General features: G+C 35.7%; 2 protein-coding genes across 2 annotated transcripts in view; one reads left to right on the top strand and one right to left on the bottom strand.

Annotated features, from left to right (window-relative positions):
• Positions 1-26,174, top strand: part of LOC130647227 (uncharacterized) — a 98,419-nt gene that overhangs the window by 33,855 nt on the left and 38,390 nt on the right. The gene's annotated exons all lie outside the window — the stretch shown is intronic.
• Positions 3,094-5,109, bottom strand: LOC130647228 (uncharacterized). The gene is made up of 2 exons (XM_057453009.1): positions 4,699-5,109; positions 3,094-4,468 (listed from the first exon to the last, which is right to left on the bottom strand). Exons 1-2 carry the CDS (start codon positions 5,092-5,094, stop codon positions 3,209-3,211), a joined length of 1,656 nt encoding a protein of 551 aa, XP_057308992.1. The 5' UTR covers positions 5,095-5,109; the 3' UTR covers positions 3,094-3,208.

Here is a 26,174-nt window from a genome sequence, read left to right as displayed (position 1 = left end):
ACCTGAATCTCCCCTGGCCAAGCTTCGATAAGATGATCTACTGATTTATTTACAAATTCTGAATATTTTAGTTCAGGTGTGTGCGAACTTACTTGGAAGCGTTTCATGAAGCCATTTGATATAATAGGCTTGATTGGCGGTACAGTCTTCTGTGGCTGTTTTAAGTGGCAAGTTTTGCAAAGATTGATATACTCTTCAATAGCCGATCTTGGGATACCCCAAAATGAACTTGAAACCTTAGTAGGAAAAATACGAATTGAGTAGTTATTTGTATCAATCTTTATATTTTGTCTAGGGTACAATTTTTTATGTAAATATAGTTATTAATTCTGATAAAGAAAACACTAATACCTTTTTGAATGTCTTTTTCACACCAGCGTGTTTTAATTCATTACAGTGAATTGAGCGTATGATGTCAAAGAATTCATCTACGTATGCCACTCTTAAGTAACCTTCAATTGATTACTTGTATGGTTTTTCTGAAAAAAGTAACGGTTATAATAATTACTTACATTGTTGAACATCGAACTAAAAATTTGAAATCACGATTTTTCACTTACAGCTTCTTGTGAAGGCACAATCAAAATATCCACCATTCCCAGCTCTTCGCAGTTCATCAGCTTAAACTTCTGGGTCAATAATCTGAAGCGACGTGCTTCTGTACCCTTTTTACTGTCCGACTCATTGCTTTTTAAGTTCTGGAAAATTTTCTTCCCGAACTCTCTTGTTATTGTGCCACTCGTTGGTCTTTTACCAGTGCCTGTGTAACGCTGGGCAAATTGTTCAAATTTTTGGCGATGAACTTCCATGGCTTAACTAAAACTAGTGTAGCTCCGACGATTGAAAAATTTAAATGACAGTTTTTTCGAACGTTTTCTTCGAATTTGTAAGAAATTAGACATCCTGTCTGGCGAAAGAAAAAAAGGCTCCACGTAAATTGCGAATTTCGTTTCATTTGCGATACTTTCCTATTTGCTTGTCACGAATGATATAAAAGCCGGTCGGCCCCAATTACGTTCGTTGTATAAGTGTCGAATAATATTTGACTGTCATACATAAGCCGGCCTTCCCCGATTATGTGCGTTCTATAATAAGTGAGAAATAATAGAAAAATGTCATACATAAGCCGGTCGGCCCCGATTACGTTCGTTCTATAAGTCTCGAATAATATTTCACTGTCATACATAAGCCGGCCGGCCCCGATTACGTTCGTTCTATAATAAGTGAGAAATAATATTACACTGTCGTATATAAACTGGCCTGCCCTGATTATGTTCCTTTTATAAGTGCCAAATAATATTTTTTGAGTAATAAGCCGGCCTGTCCTGATTATGTTGCCCTGATTATGTATTTTCTGCCCTGTTCTTAACCGGGGCAAGCTGCCGTACTTAATCAGGCCAATGTTCATTATCCGGGCAGAACAATTTCTTCACCTTCGCAACTTCACTGACCTTGACTTCATTTTTAATTTTTTCGCGTATTTTCATATAGCCTTATAAGGAGCGAATTTTTACCCTATCTGCGAAAGTTATTAGCCAATAGGATGCGTCCAAAATGACCATAAATGGAAGACACATGACTTTACATGGGCATAAATTTCGCATGTAATCCTGCGAAAAAACTATCTGCGAAACAAAGTAGAGATTCAACACCTCAGCCTGCAAAACAAAGTGGATACTGCTAAATCCTGCAAAAACGACGTGCGAAGGCGCGAAGCTTGTGTGCGACGCCCGGGAAAAGATTTGTGCCGATGCATAATCGGTGCGCCCATCCATGTGTTGGCGGGGGCGGTGAAAAAAACGACGTTTTGGGATGAAAAAAGTAGGTCAGTCGATCGCAGAGCCTGACTGACGCTGGCTACGCCCCTGGATAAGCAGGGGCGGATTTAGCTATGGTGTACTGGTGTAAATACACCAGCAAAAATTCTGCTCAAAAAATTTAGGTGTATCTCTGTGAGCCTTTTGCTCTCTGATTTTTACGCACATTATTAAACTGAACTAGAATAACGGCCGCCAGCGTACGTCGCGTAAAAAACTGATATTCGGGGTTCCGCCCCCCGCCGTTTGGGTTTCGTCGTCCTGTTTTTGTGTCAATTTAGCCGAATGCGGCATCAGTATTTACACTAGTTCAACTGGTGTAAGCTGCGCATTGTTCTGGGCAAAAAATATCCTGGTGTATTTCTCTGGTGTAGCCAACTGGTGTAAAATGAAAATTATGCGGCATGACGATCCAGGACATTATTCACGTGAGTGATCTGCAAACTTTCTCTTTTACGACCGCTGTGAAACAGGTCAGTGTTTTTTTACTTGATTTATGTCTTCGAAGATTTGGAGCGAGATGTAAAGTAAAGCACCATATTTTGACATGTGTTGGAGAAGTATCATATTTGGATGCAAGAGTTGGGAAGAAAAAGTTGGACTGAATCTCACAGACACTACTGAATGCTCCCTTGGTAAAATTTCCAACAGAGTCTATTTGTAGATGTTTAAGGTAAGACATTTTATTTGTTTGCTTGTGTAATTTTTAATATAAATTTTAAATACAGAAATTGTAACTAGCTACCTAGCTACTCACATGATAAGTTCAAATACCAGCAAGTAAAATTTTCTGCAGATTTTCATAAACAGTGTGTTTTGTTTATATTTGAACTTTTATCTTTTATCTTCGATAATTGCGTCTAATCAATAGCTTAGACTTGTTATTATATATATATAGTTTATTTGTTTTTTGTTTTTTTCATTTTAACATTTTGTTTTTGCAGAAAACTTTGTAGCTAACTATCGTCTATAAATAATAGAAAAACATTTTTATTTAGATCTACTGGAAATGGCAATTGTTTACCTTAAGTGGATAAATTTTCGCGTGTACTAATTTTCGCGAGACAAGAATTTAAAGATTTCGCGTGGATTAAATTTCGCGAATCAAGGGTCTTTAAAATTTTCGCGTGGATTAAATTTCGCGAATTAGGCCTTCTTTATTTAATTTCGCGACTATATAAATTGTAACTAGAAAAGAGATGTGTGTTTTTTAATCGAACAAAGGCAGACAAAGTCACTCAAAAGCTTTCAAAAAACTTCAAAGAAAGTACTTTTAGGTTACTAGAGTCTATAATTGAAATGAAGAGTTGAACTCGTAATATTTTTTGATTGTAACATGTTTTCTAGAAAGTCTACCTAAATACAGTAAATGAAAAAAAATCTTATGATCTTCATTCCTCATTTTCATCATCATCATCCGACTCCGACTCGTCATCGAAAGGATCGTCTCCTTCGTCATCATCAACTTCATCTCCATCAACATACTCACAATCGCTTTCCTCCTCTTCATCTCTTCCTGATTCACTTATGTACTTTGAGCCTTCCAAGAGAGAATTTGACTGGATTTGAGCTTCACTTTCGTCAATTCCAGTCTCGAGCATGGGATCTATATCTGCGAATGGATCTAGGTATGGTAATTCAGATAACCCTTGGTCGACTGCATCTTTAATACCTGACACCTGCCACCCTTTCAAACAGACCTTTTTTCCTTCTTCCGAGGTCATTTGATTGTAGACCTCTATAATCCATTTAGCATGTAGGGGCTTTACGATCGACAACTTCAAATCCACCTCTATTTCGGCAAGAGGCTTACCCGCATCTAAAGCTTGCATTATCTTGGCAGTGTACCATTCTGAAAATTTTTGTTTCATCATTCTTTTGACGTACCTGTTAGGACCACCTTGGACGTCAAGGGGTTGAAAGAGGTAAGTGAAATTCGCAGGCACACTTTGAAGTAAGATGTGATTGTTTTTTAAAACATTCAACACTTTGGGTGTCATTTGGCCTTTGAATACATCCATGATAAGAAGGGCGAAATGATCTTCCTTTAAACCTAATTTCTTCCTTTCTTTTTTGACGTAAGGTATTATGATATCCTCCAAGATCTTAATTGATTCTGTTTCATTGCTGTAATGCTTGGGGTTCGCACTCAAACTAAAGCTTTTTGGGAAATCAACTCTAGGCAGGCTTTTCTTTGTTTTGCCAGCGTAAATCAGCTGAATAGGAAGGAAATGTCCTTCCAGTGTGATTGTAAATGTTGCCGTTATAGATCGTTTATCTGTTGACCCTTTAATTGGTACGGTTTTCGATCCCTGTTTAGCCATGGTCTTATTCGAGGTTGGAACATACTTTGAAGGAGTTTGATCTAGGTTCAGCACCATTGAGTGTGGTATTTTATGCTTTTCGATTTTGCTTACGATACCATACAAAAAACTCTTTGAGAGCTCCTGACGAAGATCTTCTGAGATTTGTACTTTCCCAGTGGTTCCAAACCGCCTCACGAACTTCATTCTACGTAGGATGCTTTGTGCAAAAGATGAGCCAGTTACTTTGATGTGATCCAAGTTATATTCCGGGTGCTTTCTGATCAAAGCGATCGCAACTGATTCTGCAATGGTAAACGAAACCACACCACGACGTGCTCGAACAGCCTGTAAAATAGTTAAACTTTGCTTCAATAGAAAAGTAATAGATAGAACAAAATATCAGGTTTATTAGTCAATTTGATTTTGTTCTAACTCCGAAATCTCGCCCTGATATTAATATAGAAAGAAGTTATTCTTATAAAAAAAGTGTCACAGACCTCCTCCCACTTGAAAAAAATGGCCTAAATATCGTCCCCGTTGAGAAAAATACCATGTAAATTCAAATAGGTACTCACTCGTAAATAATTCTGCACCAACATATCGATTGGTCCAAGTAGAAGAGGTCGTCCACGCTGCTCGGATTTTAACTTCATCTCTGGATCACGTCCTTGAAGATTTGCCAATCTTTTCTCTTTCTCATACTTCTCCCTCATTGAACGTGTAATACTCTCGTTTAAATTTGGGAATCGTCCCTTGAACTTTCTTAATGCGCTCTTTGCACCGAATTCTGCTGTATGTTTTCCTATATTGAATCTCTCTTCGTCTGTGTACTTGTAATATCGTTCTCTTTTAGTCTTTACGTTGTTTTCACTTACTGCCGTTGAAACTGCATCAAAATCCAAAACACCAACACCTGTCTCTGAGTGACATGGCTGTTGTTGGGTTGTTAATGGCAACCTCTGAAGATTCATTTGATTTTCCAACAGTAAAATCCGAGTTAGCTTGCTTTTCTTTACCCACAGCACTGTTTCTCATTTCTTTAATCTTACCAAGGCTTTGAAGGATAGACATGATTCAAGCTGGAACCAAAACGAGACACCTTATTTCCACTTTTCACAGCGAAACACAATCAATGTTTATTGTGTAGAAAATTTGAATGTTTTTACTTTGTAAAGCTTTATCTACCCTGTGTCTTTTTCTCTTTAAAGCGCTGCTCACATCCCCTCACATCCACAAATAGAACGTTTTATTTCAAATTCGAATTTTAGGGGTACATACACACTTAAGTATTTCTCCCTAAAGTCCTATCCATATCTGGAAATGGAACACCTTATTTCGAATTCGAATCTTTAAGCTCCTTTTATAAAAATAGACAAGTGTTTCTTTCTATTAGGCGCTGTTCACATCTAGCCATAGAACGTTCGCTTTCAAGTTTCGAATGTTTACTTTTTATCCAAGAATAATATAATAACTTGCAAAAACTTCACTTGCAAAAACAAAGACAAAATGGCTCGTGCAAACAAGAGTTTCGTTTTTTCAGCTGCTATTCGTGGTTTTCACGTGTATCGTGATGTTTGGGGCCCATCTGAGGAAGAAAAGTTAACGTGTTTATTTGAAGAAAATAATGTCTTTGACATGTTCGCAATTAAAACATTACAAGCTGATGGTGGTGTCCAAGCAACCGTTGGCCATTTGCCGAGGGAGATATCTCGGCCAACAAAGTTTCTGTTGGACAGAGGTGCCAATGTGGAAGCAGAACTGACAGCTACACACTATCGACGATCCCCGTTATTCCAGGGGGGTTTGGAAATTCCATGCATCATCAAAGTAACAATGCCAGCTAGTGTCCTGGGACATCTTCTTTTGAAAAGATATGAGGAACTCGTACTCAAACTTTATTGTGAGCCGAAGGAAGAAATTATTATGGGATCATTTATTGAACAAATACCAGTTGTTATTGCCGATCCAAATCAACATATCAATCAACAGAGAAATAAGAAGAAGAAGAAGAGAAAAGCGACTGACCAAACAAACGTACCGAAATCAAAGGATATTCGGTCCTTCTTTAACAGGAACGGAGGTCCAGCCAAAAATAAGAACAAGAATAATACAATTATTATAGATTGAGTTTGATTTATTTATAATCTACTTGAAAGATGTAGACTACTTGTTAGTATTTTCGATGTTCTGCTGAGAAAGATAAACGTAAAAATATTATCAAGTACAAAAATTTGATTTTTTTCTTTGATTTCGCGAACTTTTATTTTCGCGATTGTAAAATTTCAAATAATTTCGCGTGGATTAATTTTCGCGAATCAAGGGCCTTCAAAATTTTCGCGTGGACTAAATTTCGCGAAAATGGCCAAAATTCGCGAAAACCGCGAAAATTAATCCACGCGAAAATTTATCCACTTAAGGTATACAATGCTGTTTCAATATTATTTTTGTTGGAAATGAGAGCCTTTGCTATGCTTCACACAATGTTGACAAAAAGATTATGGAGAACTTTCCTCGTAATGAAAGAGGACTTTTTGCATCAATATTTCCCCATGATGTTGCTGATGAATTTACAGGAAATAAAAACTTAGATAGGAAGTCATGTGTCATCAAGGAACCCATTTATAATCGTAAAAATACAAGATTCTGCTCTTTAATGAATATGCTTGGTCTTGCAATAATTATTGGGAAAAATTTTAAAACCGTATACCCTCATGATATAGATGACATCCATGGAAGTTTTGATAATGGGTTGATTACCCCAACAACAAGTACGGAATATACGAGCGAGCGCTGTTTCCGACGTTCTGCGATAAGTCGGGAACGAAGTTTCTTTTCGGATTCTGCACTACAATGTAACCCGAGTTTTCGGGTTATGCGCATGCGCATGAGAATAGTATAAATGCACGTGTTGTATCCTCGGCCAAGCCTCGGTCTTTGGTCCCGTGGAAAGCATCGCAAACTTTACACAGCATGTCGAATCCTGAAGAACTCGATACACATATCCAACAGCTGGTGGAAGATACACTTCAACGTCACCAAGAGCAAACATTGGCAGCTGCTACCTCTGTTGCTGAAACAATTGCTTCACGTCTCTTAGACAGCCAACTGTCAAAGATTGATAAAGCGTTGGAATCGCAAAAGAAATTGGCCAACAATATAACAAGTTACTCCAATACTGTTGTTTTTTCTGTTCTAACTTATTGTTAGGAAGATGTGAAAAGAAATGAATAACCATTATGTAGTCAAGAATGGGTGAGGTGAGAAAAACGCCATTTGGGTTATTTGAGCCAAATCACTTTGTATATACCTCCTACTACCATGAAAAAAGACAAAACGTCAGCAACAATGACTTTAAATGGCAAAGGTTTAAGAGTAAGAAGTAATTTATTACTTGTATTTTTAAAAGAAAAAGTTACATACATTGCAAGTAAACATTCAGCTTTATTTCTTAGAAATAATTAATAATGCATTAGCTGCACATATTTTTATGTTGTACCCAAATATTTGCAAGAATTTACATATTCTTGCCGTAGTGCCAGTAACGACAAGTTCTTGTGAGAGATCTATATCAATGCAACGACGAGCAAAGACATATTTAAGAAGCTCAATGACCCAGGTATGATTCTGCAATATAACATTGCGTATTAAGGAGAATGTGACATTTTTAATATTGTCGTGTATCTTAATTTATGGAGTTATCTGTTTTAATTGTGAAACACCACATTAAGTGCATTTTATTATAATTTTGAAACTTTTGTTCAGGATCGATTTAATGGCTTGGTGTTGCTAAATATCCACAACAAGATGAAAATAAATTTAGATGACATAATCGATATGCTGGCAATAAAATATCCAAAAAGACTTAAATGTTAGATATCCTGAACGGCGATTAAAAGTGTAACAGTCTTGATTATTATCTGTTGTTTAAATGTCCCCGTATATAAATTCCCTAAAAATAATAACGCATGACACCTTACTCAAGCTGTACAAAAAACATTCCAAAATATAATCTTCGTCAGCTAAAAAACTAAAAAAACCACCTACACCTACTTAGCAAAGATGAGTCTGAGAGATGATTTTAAGCTTGTTTAGCCGGTAAAGGGCGTTGGCTTCCAGTTGGGGGCTCACAACCCCCCCCCCACCCCCCCAAACCCCCAGTTGTAAAATTACCGCCCTGGCGGACGGTGAAGCCTCTTCGAGGCTTTTTTACACCAGTCAAAAAAAATCCTAGATCCGCCCCTGATAAGTGGCGTGACTAAGTGTACATTTGACGAAAAATGCAAGCAATGATGTCGACGTTCTGGGGATTACGATACGGGTGTTGCAAACGAAGCGCGTTAAAAAATCAGTTCAGATTCTAATTTTTTTGCGCTGAAAAGCCACTGTTCACTGCCCTCTCCATTTCGCCTATGGCGATGTTGACGTCAAAGTTGTGACGTCGCTACCATATAGACTGACAGGGTTGCAAATTATAGCTTACAGATTTTGACTGATTCGTTTTAACTAATCAATCACTCAGTCAGTCAAAAAATTTTTTCAAACAAAATCTGAAATATATTATATATAATTATAAACTTTACAAGTGACAAGAAAATAGCTAGCTAAACAGCAAAACAAAGTTCTCCTTTTCTCAAACTGATATAGTACAGGCGATTGTGCGTAACATAATCGGGTTTCAATATATTGAAACATAAAAAAATTTAAAAATCTCTCAGTTGACAAGTCGACTCGTTGCATTTGATATCTCGAGACAATCAACATCTACTTTTATCAACCTTCATTTTGTATTTCTTGATCCTCGAATACAGATTATTGCTGAACGCAGTAAACAAAATAATAATTTCGTCCGAAGCCAGTTTAACGGTCAGTTTGTAACGGTCAGTCAAAAATCAAATAGCTATGGTCCGCAACCCTCCCCATCTAAATTTAGAGGCATGTGACGTCAAAATCGTGACGTAATTTTTACACTCTATGCGTAGTCCAACAATATGTGGCCTGTAGCGGCGTAGAAAATTTAGGTTCCATACTGTGTGGTTACTTATAACCTGTTAGGCTATAGTTTTAACTCCCATCCTTCAAGATCAGTAGCTTTAGCTTGCATTCGTTGGTACTAACATGGCCTGATTTAAAGTGTGCTAATGTTAAATCTTTTCGTGAAATGCAAAAAGAACTTTTAGAAAGTGTTCATTCTGGGAGATTTTTGTTTTCTGGAGATATTTACCCCTTGGTTGGTAAAATTCAGGTGGAGATAACTAGCTATATAGCTATACTAGCCGAATTCCCGTGGAAGAATCCACTGAATCACTTATTGAGTCCTTTTGAGTGGTGCCAAATGAAAACATAAAACTCAGTAATTTGAATTTTCAAAACTCACATTTCAACCTCGACCCCGGGCTCTTTGTCTCTTTTATAAAACAGCTGAAACAAAACGTCTAAAAATATAAGCATGTGCAACAAAAAAATAATAAAAAAAAATATTATGAAATAAAAATGGAAAATGTCCAAAAAAATCAAAGGCGTCAACAACCGTTACGTAAAAAGCGAAGTACGCAAAAACTATATAACTGCTTTGCCATTCCAGAAATACAGTCTATTGCAAACGCCAAACCTTCCAAAATTATACTCAAAATATAAGAAATTAATAGTTGAAAACACATAAAAGAGAAATATAAAAACTTGAATCATTTAGTATATTGTATATCTACCGAAATATTTCAATCCAAAATATTAAAAGAACAGACCCAAACTTATAGTTAAGAAAATCACGCATAAAATCAAAGAAGATAACAATGCAGCGTTTTCGAATTTAAGAATCGAATATATTTCAAACGGCAACGTAACAGATGTATTTTTTTTTTTTTTTTTTTTTTTTTTAAACATTGATTTAAGTTTAGGTTTTAGGTATAGGTTTTTTATAACGACATCAACACTGAATCACACACATCTGTAGTGTGAGAAACAGTAACAACAGAAGAATTACTTTTTACATGTTTATGTAAATTCTTTTCTAGGATATATACGCTGTTTTCATAAGAATAGTGGGTTTTAGTTTCAGCCTCGATGTTCTAAACTTCTTTGACAAATGTTATCCTCATTTTTCTCAATATGTTTTAACATGACTATGGCCTGAAAACTTATAATGTCTTAATGAAAAAAAAAGCATGCTATAAGTTACTATGGCTAGCTAATGGCAATTCTACTACATGTAACGGCCAATTGCTTGGACAAAAAAAGTTCAGTTCGTTTGATATACAATAAAAATAGTAAACTTCTAATAAATTTTGTGCGTCATACAAATGTTCATATTTAAAACAAACTATTAAGCTTAGACATATTCTTAGGATATTCTGTCCCATTGTTTAGAGTATATTCTTACAAAAAAAAGTTCTTAACTTTCTTGACAGATACTATCTTCGTGGCCTAAAAATATATAATGCCTTAATTAAATAAGCTTGCTATAAGTTGCTATAGCTATTGGCATTTTTTTTATTTTTATTTAGAACAAACAATCGAGGTTGGACATATTCTTAAGGTATCTTTAACTAACACTGAGTATATTCTTACAAAAAAAATATGTTCAGGCTGAAGACAAACATATTTAACTTCATATTTAGGGGAAAGTTTAGCTGGAAGCGTGTAAACGGCTTTAAAACGTTATTCACCTAAATTCATTTCTCTACCAGATAATCTAAACAACACACCTGCTTTTCTTTCGCTTTCTCAGTAGTAGCTAGCGTTCTCTGGATAAAAGTCCAATCAGTTTTTTACTTCGATTACTAAACTTCGCTTCATCCCAAAGAAAACAAATTGAAAATGTATAGCTAGCTACAATTCTCTGATACATTTCCAATCTGTTCTCTTTTTGACGTTATATCATCGTACGTTTTTCTTCTTTATAACAAATATTTCTGGCAACAACATAAACTTTTTTCATTCTCGCTCGACAACAACAGTAGCTCTACAACAACAGTTCTGTTTTTTACATTTTAGATTCGAATTATCATTCGAATTCGATAGTTTTTTTAAAAAAGAAAGCAACCTCGGTCCCAAAACACAAAAATGATAGAAAAAACAAATAAGCTTTAATCTAACCTCATGATGAGTAAACATTGTTTGAAATAACTTTTTTCAGGATTACTTTGAAAAAGAGACAACTTTCTTCGCTTCGGTTTTCATTTTTCAGTTGATAAACTTTGTTTCCGTGAGATACACATGGTAAACCAGGGGTAAAATTAAAATATTCTATCTATAACGATCAACGGGGCATTTAAAACAGAATACAAATAAAGACATTTAAAAATAAAATAAAAATTAGCATTAATAAAACAAAGAAAAAGAGTTTTGTTTTTTAAAGTAATAAGAAAAGAGAATTAAATATTTAAATAGTAACCCCCTGATTTGCGTTTTTAACTTGGTAAATTTTAGCGGTTAATGAAATATAAGGGTTTAAAAATTTTGCTGACGTCAGCAATGACCTGTCGAAACTTTTTTTAGAAATTTGTATACCTGTTGCCTTCATCGTATAGATCTTGAAACGCTAATCAAGAAAATGCATAGGATCATGTATTTTAGACAAACGGGTGCAGATATATTAGGGTTTAAAGGTTTTTTGATGACGTCATCAACCCGTACATTCCGAAACGGATTTGGGGACTCAGGTTTGGGAAACTATTTAAATAACCACTTCCTTCCTATCAAGTCAATTGAAAGTCTTGACCAGGAATCTAACCTGGGTTTCCTACTGTTTAAAACAGTGAGGTTGTTCTGCCCGGATAATGAACATTGGCCTGATTAAGTACGGCGGCTTGCCCCGGTTAAGAACAGGGCAGGAAATACATAATCAGGACAACATAATCAGGACAGGCCGGCTTATTACTCAGAAAAAATTATTATGCACTTATAAAAGGAACATAATAAGGGCAGGCCAGTTTGTATACGACAGTGTAATATTATTTCTCACTTATTGTAGAACGCACATAATCAGGGAAGGTCGGCTTATGTATGCCAGTCAAATATTATTTGAGACTTATAGAACGAACGTAATCCGGGCGAACCAGCTTATATACGATGTTTTTATATTATTTCTCACTTATTATAGAACCAACGCACATAATCGGGGAAGGTCGGGTTATGTATGACAGTCAAATATTATTCGAGACTTTTAGAACAAATATAATCGGGGCCGACCGCTTTTATATCATTCGTCATCACTGCTGACAAGCAAATAGCCCTGGTGGCAAAGTTTTTGTTGTTCTCAAATGAAACGAAATTTCGTGACAAATACTAAATTTTGGGATTTGCAAGTTTAATAACTTTTCACCAAACTTAATTCCCGCAAAAAGAATAATTTAGATTCCGTGAAATTTAGTTGCTTCAAAGTATGTATATTATGTTGAAATGTATTTACTACAAGAGTACTTTATACTAAGAATTACGTTGAGACTTATTTCTTTCGCCATGTCTAGTTTTTAGGGGTGTTCTATCTTCCAGAGAATGTTTAATTCACAAAAGTTCGAAGAAAATGCCAATCACAGCCTGCCTGGCCAGCCATTATATCAGCGTTCATAATCCGGTCACCACGACATAACCAGTGCAAAAAAACATAATCGGACCATGCGTACATAATTCGGCTGTCCCGGTTGTAAACAGGCCGTTTTCGCAATCTGGGCAGAACATAACCACTTTGCAATTTTCTATTTTCAAAGCTTTTTTAAAATTACGTAATTTTGTGGGTGAAGCAGTTGCAGTCAAAGCTAACATGATACTGTGAGGGAAGAATGCTTGGAAAACTGATAAGTATTTAAATTCTGTACGAAATTCTCCAGCCCTAGATATAACATACAGTAATTCATCAATTTTTTAGCTTAACCGTATTATGTGATAAATTTATATTATTCAATTATCATAGCTATACATATACACATATTTTGTTTGTGAAACTTTTTCAAATGGATATATAATATATATTAGTTTGTTTATATATATTTAGTTGCTATATTTAAGGCATATTATTTTTATATATAATAGCTATGTATGTAGCTAGATTTTTGATACGTTATGTTTACAAAGAAAGCTAGCTAGCTAGCTAGCTACACTTACCATAATTCCACACAATGCGCCTTGCCTATCACACAAGCCAAAACATTTTTCTCAATTTTTGATCTTAATATTTTCCTTCCCTGATCTAATAACAGGGACTCTGGATGTGCAAATAAAATTTTACATTTGCCTGCAACAATGCTTTTTGAAATTTTGAAAATAGAATTTTATGCATCATTCAAATCTTCTTCAAACAAGGGTTCGTATTTCTGACTATTAGCTTGGTCTTCGAGTTGTAAGAAACCACATTCAATGCCTACTTTAGTTAAACATACTAGCTGATCTTGAATAATTGATGTTAAAAAAGAGACAACAAGTACAATATCGCCTCTGCCTTTCGTTCTGGAACAAAGTCGGGTAAAAGTTGATAAATTAACGATTTACCAAACCCTGTAGGCAAAACAGCTATAACGTGGTGTTCTTCTCCAAAATACTCGAAACATTGAACTTATTTTGGTTTCAAAATAAACAAGGGTAACTTTTCATACTTTTCAAAAACATTATTGAGCCGCCTGAAAACACGTACCACATCTTTCCAGCCCATCGCCAAAATCGTAAATATGCAGAATTTGCATAAATTAAAAATGAACCAGAATCTGGTTCATTTGATGCCCACGTGACCAGCCTGTGCCAGCGCCTTTTCGACGCCACGGTAAAAGGTGCTGGGTTCGAGCTTGATTCAGGACAGGAAAAATTCTTATAGAAGTAGCGCTGGAAAGCGTTCCTTCGCCAGTCTTCCAGCAGGCAAGAAAAAACGAGCTGCGTGTACTCATTACCAGAGTTTTAATCACTAGAATGTTTTGATCAACGTTGGCAAAAAAGGCTTTGGCAATTCTAAATCTCTGTCTACTTGTCTTTGCATTAGGCCATATGAAAATTCTGGTATAGGTGCTCGCTCTTCTACGTTGCGTCTAAGATTTTCTATTATATTGTGGTACACTAGGCAGGGGATTTACGGGATTTTATTTTGTTCTGCGCGCGTTGTTGATTCTTCTTTCTTTTTTTTTCTTTTTTGCTTTCTTATATTAATCTATTTTAATTTATTTTTCGTGTCGCGTTTCATTCTCATATCAAAGAACGCTATAAGCCCTGCAGGGCTTATAGCGTTCTTTGATATGAGCTTTGATATGAGCAATTTTTTTTTTGATAATTTATTTATTTTGATTATTTATTTATTGATAATTGATAACTTATTTTGATTTTTTCTTTGATATGAGCAATTGAGCTTTGCGAGCGATAAAGGGCAACTGAACTTAAGAAGTTTAAACTTAAAGAAGTTTAAAATAAGGCCTAGCCAGTGGTTAATAAACTTATGTGCATAATATGCAGAACAAAATGCAGCAGAGTCGATATTTTAGCAGTTGGTTTGTCTAAATTAGCTTTAGTTTGCTTTGAATTTTATTGGCGATACTTTGAGGGACGTATTGTGTTTTGTTTTGGCTTTCTGCCTGTAGTGAAGTATATTTATCTAGCTAGCGCTTTTATGTTGCTGCACTTAGTTTAACTTTAGGAAATTTTGCAAAGCAGAAGACTAGAAAAAGTTTGGCCTGGGATCGAGGTTGCTTGATTTGTTATTATAATAAACCCAGGGTTGTGTTTTTGCACCCGTTCTTTCTATGTTTACTTCCGCATGGTCGTGATTATTAACGCTGCCAATAGTCTAGTCATATAAAGAAGTTTTCTGCAAATCTTCTAAATTAAAAACGCTTTCAGAGTCTAACTCTTCTAACCAACACAAACTCTTAGGGATCACAGCGCGGCATTTTTCGAAAGAGTAAAATAAAATGTCGCCCGCCATGGTTTGCTCTGATAGCCCTAAATAGCTTCTTTTTCACTTTAAAATATACTTTCCAGCGCCGCGACCCGTCTCCTGTGGGCATAGAAGTCTCTACATAAGTCAGAAAGAGCCAATCTCGTTCTGAGAGCATTGGAATAGCTAAAAAGGCCACGGTTCACTACTAAGCTATTGCTTCAACTTCCATTCTCATCCTCATATCAGCTTTCCCAGCTAGAGTCTGATTCACTGTCAGGTTTTGTAGACTTTTTACTGGCCGAAACTTCAAAACTAAGAAAGCCCACAACTTTTTCACGGGAACTCAGTTTTAAAAAGGGAAGTAAAAAACAAGTGTTTACTTATCTTCAGTATATACCTGTTACTCATCTTCAGTACCCGTTACAGATGTTGAAAAAATAACAACCGCTTTGTCATATATAAAACCACTTTGTATATAAAAACATGGGCCAACGGCAGAGTCAGCGAAATTATCATCCGGAAGTTGACGTCACAAGCCCTCCCGCGAAGGAATTTATTTAAAATCGAGACACAAGATGGCGACTGGCACGAAGCTTCTTCTTCAGCTAATATTTTACAACTTCAACAACGAATATCTTGCGTACAAATCAAAATAAGTATAAAAGAATTTTTTTTTCGTGATTAGTACAATATTTTGAGTTGATTTTCGAATACTTTTTTTAAAGTGGGAGGTAAGCTTTAAAATGACTGCTCCGAGAGAGTTTGTTTTCACTGCAGTAAATCGCGCATGCGCAGAAAATTACTGTCAGTGATTAACCCGGATCCGAGAATTCCAAGTCACTTGAACTTAAAACTGTAGCATTCATTTTGTACTTCTAACTTTACTTTACTACTTCTAGCTCCACTCTTCACTTCCGAAGTAACTTATATTGTGGCTTCCAACTTCACCTTTCTACTTCTACTTCTTCACTTGGTCTCTTTTTTCTTTTTTATATATGCTTTATTGAACTACTCTACTTTTTGCACTTTTTTGAAGACGAAGGGACCGTTCTTTTGTTGTTGTTTTGTGTGTCGATGTTAACCCTGTTCCAAATTATATACTTTTTTAATCCACTCCACTTCTTCCTTGACATCTGCACAATATCTGCACTTTTTTATGACTAAGGGATCGTCGGAAATAAGACATTTTATATCCGCTTCTTTAGTTCGCCTTTTGTCGAGACCTTTGTCGAGAGATTTTTATGTTTGTTTGTTTTTACGCCAAGGAAACTTTCTAATCGAATGCCGTCCCGTTCGAAAGTATGTATTTGAGCGAATCATACTGCTTATTTTCTATCACGTGGTTTCTAACGGTTGCGAGACAAATGTAAACAAAACAAAAAACTCGACAAACTCGCGCATTCGGGTGATAAAATATATCGCGTTTGCAAAAGTCACAGACAGACAGAACTGGCGTATTATTATAGAGATACATTCCATAAGGCGAGGTGTGTAGATAAAAGGAATTATTGCTTTAAGGTGAGAAGCATGTGTTCTACTCTCCAAAACACCTTAACTTATTTTAAAGGTTTTCAGTATTAGCTACGAAAAGCTTGTTGTTGAGCTATTAGCTATAGCTAGCTGGTTATTTCTTTTTGTAATATGTGCTCATTGAACAGATTTTTTGTTTTCAATTTGCTTTTAAAAACCAAAGGGAAAATATTTTTATATATATCTAAAAAGTTTATTCAGATTTTCCCTGTTCCATATTGTTTGTGACATGACTCTATCTCCCGAGCAGACAGTTAAACCAGAAGCAATCAACAACTGTAACCCCAAGACATGGTTGCCTTTTTTGTTAATACTTGCCGTGTCAACAGTAATAAAAAGAAAAATTAATAATAATTTGCTGAATTTTACAGGAATGATTTGCCAAATCGTCTGGTCTGATTATGATGGTTGCTTACCAGACAATGTTATTAAAGCGTTAAAAGCTGTCAAATTTGATGGCTTTGAATACATCAAGGTAGCATTAAGAATTTTAGCCACTTTACCGTCATATCCTGTGAATGTGAACCTTCCTTTTTTTCTTTACGTAGACTTTAAGACTACACTAGGCGCATCATGGTTTAGGATCGTTTAAATGGAATTGCGCTCATGTACATCCATAAGGAAATCATGCCTAACATAGATGCTGTTAGGTCGGTATACAATGAGAAACCGAAGGCTAACTTTTTCATAACCCTATTTTTCAATGTAATTGGTCGTTGTTATGTTTGTGTTTTATTGTGCTGTTCATGGCTGGTGTAATCATTTCATTCACCTAGTCATGCTGATGAAGCCTGATATTGGCAGAAACAGCAAGAGTTTATAAATATTAAAATACATTCACAATTGTCTCACTTTATTGTAGTTAATCCCTGTTAATCTCTGTTGTTGTTGTTTTTGATTGATAAACAGTTCAAGTTCTACATTTTTAAGAAACTTTCCAGGCTCAAATAAGGAAAATTAAGAAACATTTCAGGCTCAAATTATCGAAATTTTAAGAAACTCCAGACTCGACCATATAAAAAATGTTCTTAGGAGATTTTCTAATAGCTTTGCGTTTCTTTTCGTCAATTTCAATGACAACTAGATGAATCGAACGACAATTTCCGGCGATTTTGTACCCGCAATGCTCGAATTAGCGAAAGCTTTTGGAGCTTCGCCCCAGACCCCACTTGGGGGCCTTACAGCGCCCCCCAAGACCCCCAGCTGGTAAATTCAAGCCTTATTCAAAATTTTGCTGCGCAGCAGCAATATTTTGACTAAGTCTTGAAAAACTCTGGATCCGCCCCTGATCAACCTGAGCTTAAACAACTTTTTCTAAAAGGCTCAATCTAAGCGCAAACAAAGAGATAGAAACCTAAAGATCTTTTACTGCGTAGTGATTCCTACAACATTAAATCTGAACTCAACAAATATTGTGATTCATGTAAAAACAATGTAGACGAAACATCTTAACGTCATTTGCAACAAGGAATATATTTAGGATTAGACGGAACAGCACTTGTATCGCAAGTAACGTTGTTTATGTTGCGTTACTGTAAAAATTGCGGTGACCAAGGAGTTGGTTCAACTTTTTCTTGGAAATCAAGAGTGGAAAATTATAAATCACACATACAAAAGAAGGTGCCATTTTGTAGAATTGTACATTTCACTGAAGAGTATACCAACGACACGGTGCGGAATAATCGTTTTATTATTATTGACGTGGTTAATAATGTTAAAAATCTGACAAAGGGTGAAATTGGTTCGTTGTTGTTGGAGAAGAAAACGTTCTGGATAAGAACGTTGGTGACACATAGTCACACGGTTCTTTTCATGTCATTTTCCTCAGAAGGTTTGATAGTCTCAATCTATTGTTTTTCAGGTCAGTAAAATTGCTTTGTCAGACAGAGTTTTTTGGTTTCCTCTAGGTTCCAAGGACCAAAATATATCACTCCAAAAGACCCTAATTTCATGTCATAAGCCTCATGATCAAAACTTTGTATGCAAGTAGTATTATTTTCTGTGATAACAAAAATACAAAATCTAACATAAAATTTGGGTTCCTAGGTCGTGTCAGACCACTAACAAAGCACCATAAAAAGGGCTTGTTTTCATGTCATGAGCCTCATGGCTGAAATTTCTCAGATAAGTAGTACACACACCTACGAATACAAAAAATACAAATCTAACATCAAATTTGGGTTCCAAGACTAAGTCAGACCCTCCACAAGGCAGGTACCAAAATAGTGTTGTTTTCATCCAATAAACCTTATGGCTGAAACTTTCTAAGTCAGTAGTACTAAAGCCTACAAACACAAAAAACGTCTAGCATCAAATGTGGGTTTAAAGTCCAAGTCAGACCCTACAAAGACCCTTGGTCAAACAACGTCTTCTCAATGTTGTATAGACGTTGGAACAATGTGAAAAACGTTATTTGTCCATGACGTGGTTCGAAAACTGGATGAAAGTAGTAACATCAAGAAAATTACATTCATCATCAATGCTCGTAGAATCCATATCATCCTCATCGTGTTCATCTTCACTGCCATAAGCATCCTTATGTTCTTTATCATCAAAATCTAAAAATGATGTACTTAGAAATGATTTGGATGTGGTTATAGTAAAATACCAACACCTTGATACAAATTGATCTCGCTCATATTTCATCACAACATGACAACTGCTTAATAATTACAAATATCACATATGAAAAACTTACCCTCTTTATCAAGTTCATCTTTTACAACATCGGCGATTTTGGGAGCAACATCTCCATCAAACCGCTTTAATTGATAGCTTTCACCATGCATCGCTCAACTGAATGATAATGGATCATTAATGGAAGCATCAGCTAACACACAGCTTTACCAAAGACTGGTGACGTAACTTGTTCTTCTCATTTCTTCTAGTAGCACTTTTAAACATGGAGGGAAGAAACTTGCATCCATCTTCTTCATATGATGTACTAATGACTCGTTTTTCTTTTCTGGTGTGTATTTTTTCGGAAACATGCCCGAGTGAGCTTCATCCACAGACACGATTGTCTTTTTCCCATAAATGGGATACACAAAAGATTCAATTATTTTAATATGAATATTAGAAATGTCATCCCAGTCACCAATTCTTGAAAGTGAGGACGTATCTTTACTTCGCGGTTGAAAGAAGCTGTGTAAACACATCCAGTAAAAGCATGATAACCGGGTGCTTTACAAAGTGATTCCACATTGCTGAAATATTTGGTTTATGCTCATATACCTTCGGCTATTCTTTGTGAACATTCCCACTTCCAACCAAGCATTTGAACCGATATTCATAAGATGAATGCATCCAAGAGCTATGTTCAGCACATCTGTATCTACAGTGCGTGTCACCACGTTAACTGGTGAGGTAAGTCGTTCAAATGGAATATCATTTTCAAAACAGCTTCCTCGTGCGTGCACAAATAATCCTATTCTATTATGGTGATCAATCTTCCTTCTTCAGCAGTAAAGGAATAACACACATCGTCACAGTTGACAAGCAATTTCTTTTTATCCAATATTACCAAAACTAAATCATTATTCTCATAGCTAGTGAGGAATTCTACTAGGGATTCCTTGAATTGATCCTTTCTAAAGGTTTGTAAGCAATTGCCAGGCCTTTTCTGCTCGGCACCTGTGATTTACTAAGCAACACTTCGATTGTCTGATCCCTTATCTCTTTTACAATCCTTGATGGACGGTGTTATTACTTTATCAAACACAAGGAGAATCTCGTCGCCTTTTTGTTTGCAAACTCGACGTAATATGTGAGATGCAACTGAACCAAATGTTGATGGCAAGTCAACGAATGAATGAAGAAAAAACACTTCATCAATTATAGTGATGTTCACATAGCTTGGATCTACTATTTTTACTCTCTTCTCTAATTCATTTAATAACTTCACCTTCGGAGTTTTCTGCATCGTGCCTGACTCAATGATAAGGGTACAATTGTCAATGGATAATTCAGCGCTCCTGCCATGTCTATTTTTGCTTGCAATGCTTAAAATAAAATGCTTCCAAACAGATCTCTAGTCATGGCTACTGATACGTGTCTGTTTTCAGTTGAGCCAGTTACTTTGTGCCTTCCCGATTCTGATGCAAAGGTTTTGATTTTCTGTTTCTTTTTTCGTTCTGAGAATGCGTTAAGATCTTTGTTGTATGATTCAATAAAGTTATTTCAAGCATCAGTACCCATATCTTCGACTTTCAATAGAAAATTTGTAGTATCTTCATTTGCAGCCTTGAGATATTTGAGATATTGGAAAGGTGAAATTTAATGATATTTGTAGTAACAGCTCTATGTTTGATGTTAGATTTGTATTTTTTGTATTCGTAGGTGTAAGTACTACTTATCTGAGAAGTTTCAGCCATGACATGAAAACATATATTGAATCATTTTTATGGTGCTTTGTTAGTGGTCTGACACTTGCATACAAATTATTAAAATTATTAGAATATCAAAATAATAATTATTTGCAATTAACAGGAGTAATGACTCTATTCTTAACATCTGCGAATGACTCTGTTCCCCGTATCTCTATCGGCAGTGCATTGAAAATTTTTGCACCGATAGAGAAAAAGCCAGATTTTGCGAGCTCGAGTTTCACTTTAGGAATAGATAACATTGTAGAGTTTTGCCGAGTATTTTGACAATGGATATTAAATTTAAAATATTACAATCTAAACATTTCTTTACAAGAAGGACTGCGTGCTTATATATTTCATCAATAACGCTCCTCGCCCAAAATTGCTGGTACTCTTCGATCAACCGAACTCAGTAGATTGAGTCGTGTTCTGGAAAAGTTGATTTGTTGATTTGCAAAGAATGAAAAGCAGCCTCTACCCTCACTCAGCTCTTTTTTCTCCATTTCATTATCATGATATGACAAATACGAGTTGAAGGATTTTGCATTGTGACCTATTTTTAATGCCAAGGTTGGCCACACTTTAGTAAAGAAATTGTTATGCATTGACGGGTCATTGCTGACGTCAGTAAAATTTAAATGACGGATCTTCGTTATTTTTTTTGTTTAAGTTCATTTTTCCACAGGCCTTATCGACTAGTCTCTAATTTTGTACTTTAGGGGAAACTTTGCTGACCTCAGCAAAGTTTTTAAACCTTTGTAATTCCTTAGCCGTTCGTCAAAAGTGCATGATCCCTCACATTATTATATTATATCCATCAGCGTTTCCAGCTCTACACAATAGAAGCAACGTGTTAACAAATAACCGAAAAATGTTTTTTGTATTGACGAGTTCTTGCTGATGTCAGCAAAAATTTTAAACAAATATATCTCCTTAACTTTTCCTTACATGTAGCTACATCATGTTCATATACATTATTTTGATCAGAGTTTCAAGCTCTTCACAATAGATGCTACGCGGGCTAAAAAATTCTAAAAAAAAAAATTTTATATATAAGAACTTGCCAGTGCTGACGTCAACAAAATTAAATGACGGTTCTTTGTCATTTATCCTTTCCCTAAGTGGATTTTTCCACGGGCTTTATCGACTAGTCTATCTATAAAATAATACGGAGAGTGTCTGTCTGTCTGAAACAGACAAAGTGGATGTGTTCATTTTCCTCTGATGTCGCCGAAAAATGCTTGTCTCAAATGGTGGTCGACAAACTTAAAGTCGCGAGGTCAATAACACTAATTAACGTCAATATCTTAATTTAAGTTAGCCTAACTTTATACGCCTGTTTTCTGCCTTGTATAATTTAGCGTAAATTTTTACGCCTGTTTTCTGATAAAGCACCAGGTCGTTTGGTGTAATATTTTAATTCCTCAATTTCACTTTTAGGAAAATGTGAGCGTCGATTACTTTCCACATGAAGAGAGCAGTGGCGAGGAAGACGGTAGTATTTACAAAGAAAAGCAAAAAGGCTGGAAAAAGAGGGCGGAAGTGTTTGTGGCCAGAAGATATAGTGACAGACTTGGTAGACATTATACTAGAAAATGAAATGCTAAAGAAGAAACTTCTTTTGACCAACACCAAAAACGTAAAGAATAGCATTTACTACAACGACGTTATTCGCGAATTAAAAGAAAGGTGTAAAGAGCGTGATGATGATTTCCTCTATGATGTGGCACAACTTAGATCTAAGTTTAAAAGATGTGTAAGCATTTGCCGAAAAGCTGCATTGACGGTTAAGACAGCTTCTGGGATTAAAAGGTTCCAGGAGGGGAAAAAGTTTGGGCCGTGGTTTGAAAAACTGTTTCAAGCGATCTGTACGATGGATCATTGCCAACCAGAGCAATCAATTGAACAAGCACATGAAATGGCGGACTCCTATTTGACGACTCCTTCAAGTTCTTCTGAGCAAACAACATACGCTGACTCAGAGCAAGGCACATCAAAAGATTCTACCAGTAAGAAAAGGAGACGCAGTTCAAAAGTGTTTGTTCCAGTAAACAAAAATAATGTTAAAAGGCAGGTACTAGAAGAATCCTTAAGGCGTGAGTATACAAAAAAGGTGTGATATTTTAAAATGCTTATAATTCAATAAAACTTTATTTTGATATATTAATGTATATATTTTTAGAAAGCCTATATGATTACCTATATAATGGTATAAAAATTATTAAGAAAAAATAAAATTTGAAGGTTTACACGAAAAAAAAATGGCCCCTCTCCTACAAATGCGATCTCTTTTACAAAACTACTAATTTCTCAAGTTTGCTGTTTGCTTTTTTGTGACCACAAGACATTAATCTAAAAACGCTTTTTTAATTTTTTCTTAATGTTTTTTACTGTTGGAGTTATTTAGTATTAAAATTTTTTCCACAATTTTTAACCTCTGATTGTCGGAAAACTCATCATAACGCGCCTTCTACTCATTCTCAAGAAATAAAAAAAAAGGTTTTTTATTTAGATCAAACATTCCTCTCCACGCTAAGTGCGCTCTCCACCCCACATACTTTATAGTTTTGTAAATAAGATTTAAAACGTAAGTGATACTCTCTTAAAAATTTAACACTGTGAAAAAGAGCTTTTAAGTTTCTTACAGAAATCTTATACTTCTGCATAATAATTGGTCACTATGGTAACGACTATTTGTTAACAGGTTTTTTTTACATCTTCTGTTTAAGCTGCACGTGTTCGCTCACATTCGCAATTATACACAGTTGAGTATGGGTAAAACAAAAAAAAACTCTAGAAACAAAAATCTTTTCGACTAGTGCTAGCTTGGCGATCAACAGGGAAAACGTTTTGCTTTAATCTTCTTTTAGCTGGCAAGTCAAATATTTTTCTTTAGATTTTCTTCTTTTTTTTTGATATAAAAGCTTTATGACGATATAGGACATTTTTATTCGCTGTTAACTGGTTTTGCCATGTTTTTCAAAGCAAATTATATTCAACTTCTGAAGATAAAAAAGAAAAAGAAAATATTCTCATGGGAAATAGGAGAAAAACTTCAAAAAAAATCTTTTAACTACATACGAAAATCATTTTCCTCTTTGAGTCGGCTATCATTTAAAACCTTGAACATAATTGAGTAGTAAAAATTAATACCCAAGATGATTACGTGTGAACAAATATTTGATCTTTATCGCTTAACAAAAAAGTAATTTATGAAAAAAATATTTTTTTGGGATAATAATCTATCTTAAATACATTTTTTTAAAAATATTTTTGCACCATTTTAAAGACCAGATCTTTTTCTATCCAATCACACTCACGCCCTAAACAAACTGTTCAAATCGTTGGAAGAATTTACTGAATCTGTAAAAGAAAATAGTACGCAACAACTGGTTGATTTTCTGAAAGAGGACGCTTCCAGGCAAAAAAAAAAGAGATGAAATGTTCATGAAAATGATGGAACGATGCCTCATGCCTCCGCCACAGATGCAACAACTGCACCCGTCAGAAATGCCACAATCTTCTTACGCTGGAAACTCTTTCAGTGTTGGAAATAGCTATGTTGACCCAAGAAGTTATCATCACAATTTTTTAGTGTATGGGAATGGGACAAATAACACTGGTGGTACCTCTGGTGATATTCTTGATAATTTCTTACAACAAACAAAATAAAAGTAATGTTTAGTCATGCAGCTTTTGGTTGAATAAAACATTTTCTACTGAAAGCAGTTCTCTTTTTTCTCCCAAAATAACTCAGCGCTTGCCTTATACTTTTAGCAGAACTATCTAATATGTAGTTCTTTTGATGTCGGTCCGTCCTATCTCTTCTTTTGTTCGTTGCTGGATCCACTGTTAAATCCATGCCACGCTTGAGAATATCTCCTCTGTTAATGCAGATATTATGTAGGACGACTGCAGCTAATCCAATGGCCTTTACGGACTCCTTCGAACAACTTACCAAAGGCACCTTCAGACACCATTCGTGCTCGGCTAAGACGGCAATTAAAGTAGCGCTTTTTCTCTGTTAACACAGCGTCACCATATGGCTTGCACATCCAAGATTTCAATGGGAATGCCCCATCGTCAAGTATCATCGGAGGGATATGAACATCACCTACAATTTGAAATTTGTCTGGTAACACTTTTCCTCCAGTTATGTCTTCCCACAAATGGGTTGATTGCGCCTAATGCAGCCCATATAAAACGATATTTGGCATCAACCAATGCCATTACGATAACTGAGTAAAAGTTCTTGAAATTATGATACTGTTTCATGGCTTCTAGACCACCCGGAGGGCATTTTATGGGTAAATGTGACCCATCTATCGCAGAAAACGCAAATTGAAACTGCCATTCCGCTTCCATGTCAATTAATGCTTGCCGAAATTCCTCTTCGTTTTTCGGAAACATGGCTGTGACATTATCTTGCCACAAAACTTCAACGATTTCCTGGCACACTTCTTTAGTTATGCAACTGATGGTCGATTCTACATGTCCAGTCATTTCCCCTACGGCATAGTTATAGTCGCCTTTTCCGAGTTTATACAATGTGATAGCCAACCGTTCTTCAGCTGAAATCGAGCCCGCGCCAGTGTCTTGCTTGGTTACTGCCGGCCAGATTTTCTCCAGTATATAGTTAAATGTTTGTTTGGAAACTCTGAATGTTTGTTTGAATCTTTCGTTATATGAAATATTTACCGTGTTCCACCAACCTTAATTCCGTATAAATTTCCTGCAAGAACGTAAACATGTTTTTGTTTCGCTATTTATCAGTTCATGATAACTATTTATGCAATGTTTGATGAGAGCCTGAAAAATCATAATTCGGTGCTGTTGGTTTCTCAACTGTACTTCCAGATATCGTAAGACTTGTAGTCGCAATTTATGACTTTTTCTTTTACGCTTAAAATACTGTAGAAGCAAAACTTTATCACATTCGTTTCTCAAATTTTCGTTCATTACGACGGGAATGTTATAAGCGAAAGAATGAAGAATTGAATTAGACACGCTTTTAAAAACATTAAACTCGGCGTTTCGTGAACTTACTTGCTGTGTTGAACTTTTGCTGGATTTAATTTAATTAAAAGAGACAAGGCAGAAAACAGGCGTATAAAGTTACGCTTAATGAAGCCAATTACAATGCAGTTATAATTTTAAGGCCAAGTAACTTGGAAACGAGGTGGTGACGTCTGTCATTTTTTACCGCGTGGGTAACTAGGGACCACCAGGGGCCAAATTCTTCTTCTTCTTCTTTGCAGCTCCGGCTTGAAACTATAAGCGTTTTTCGCCTCCTGCTATACAT

Source organism: Hydractinia symbiolongicarpus, chromosome 6, assembly GCF_029227915.1.
Source record: "Hydractinia symbiolongicarpus strain clone_291-10 chromosome 6, HSymV2.1, whole genome shotgun sequence".
NCBI lineage: Eukaryota > Metazoa > Cnidaria > Hydrozoa > Anthoathecata > Hydractiniidae > Hydractinia > Hydractinia symbiolongicarpus.
This window is presented reverse-complemented; position numbering and strand designations above follow the sequence as displayed.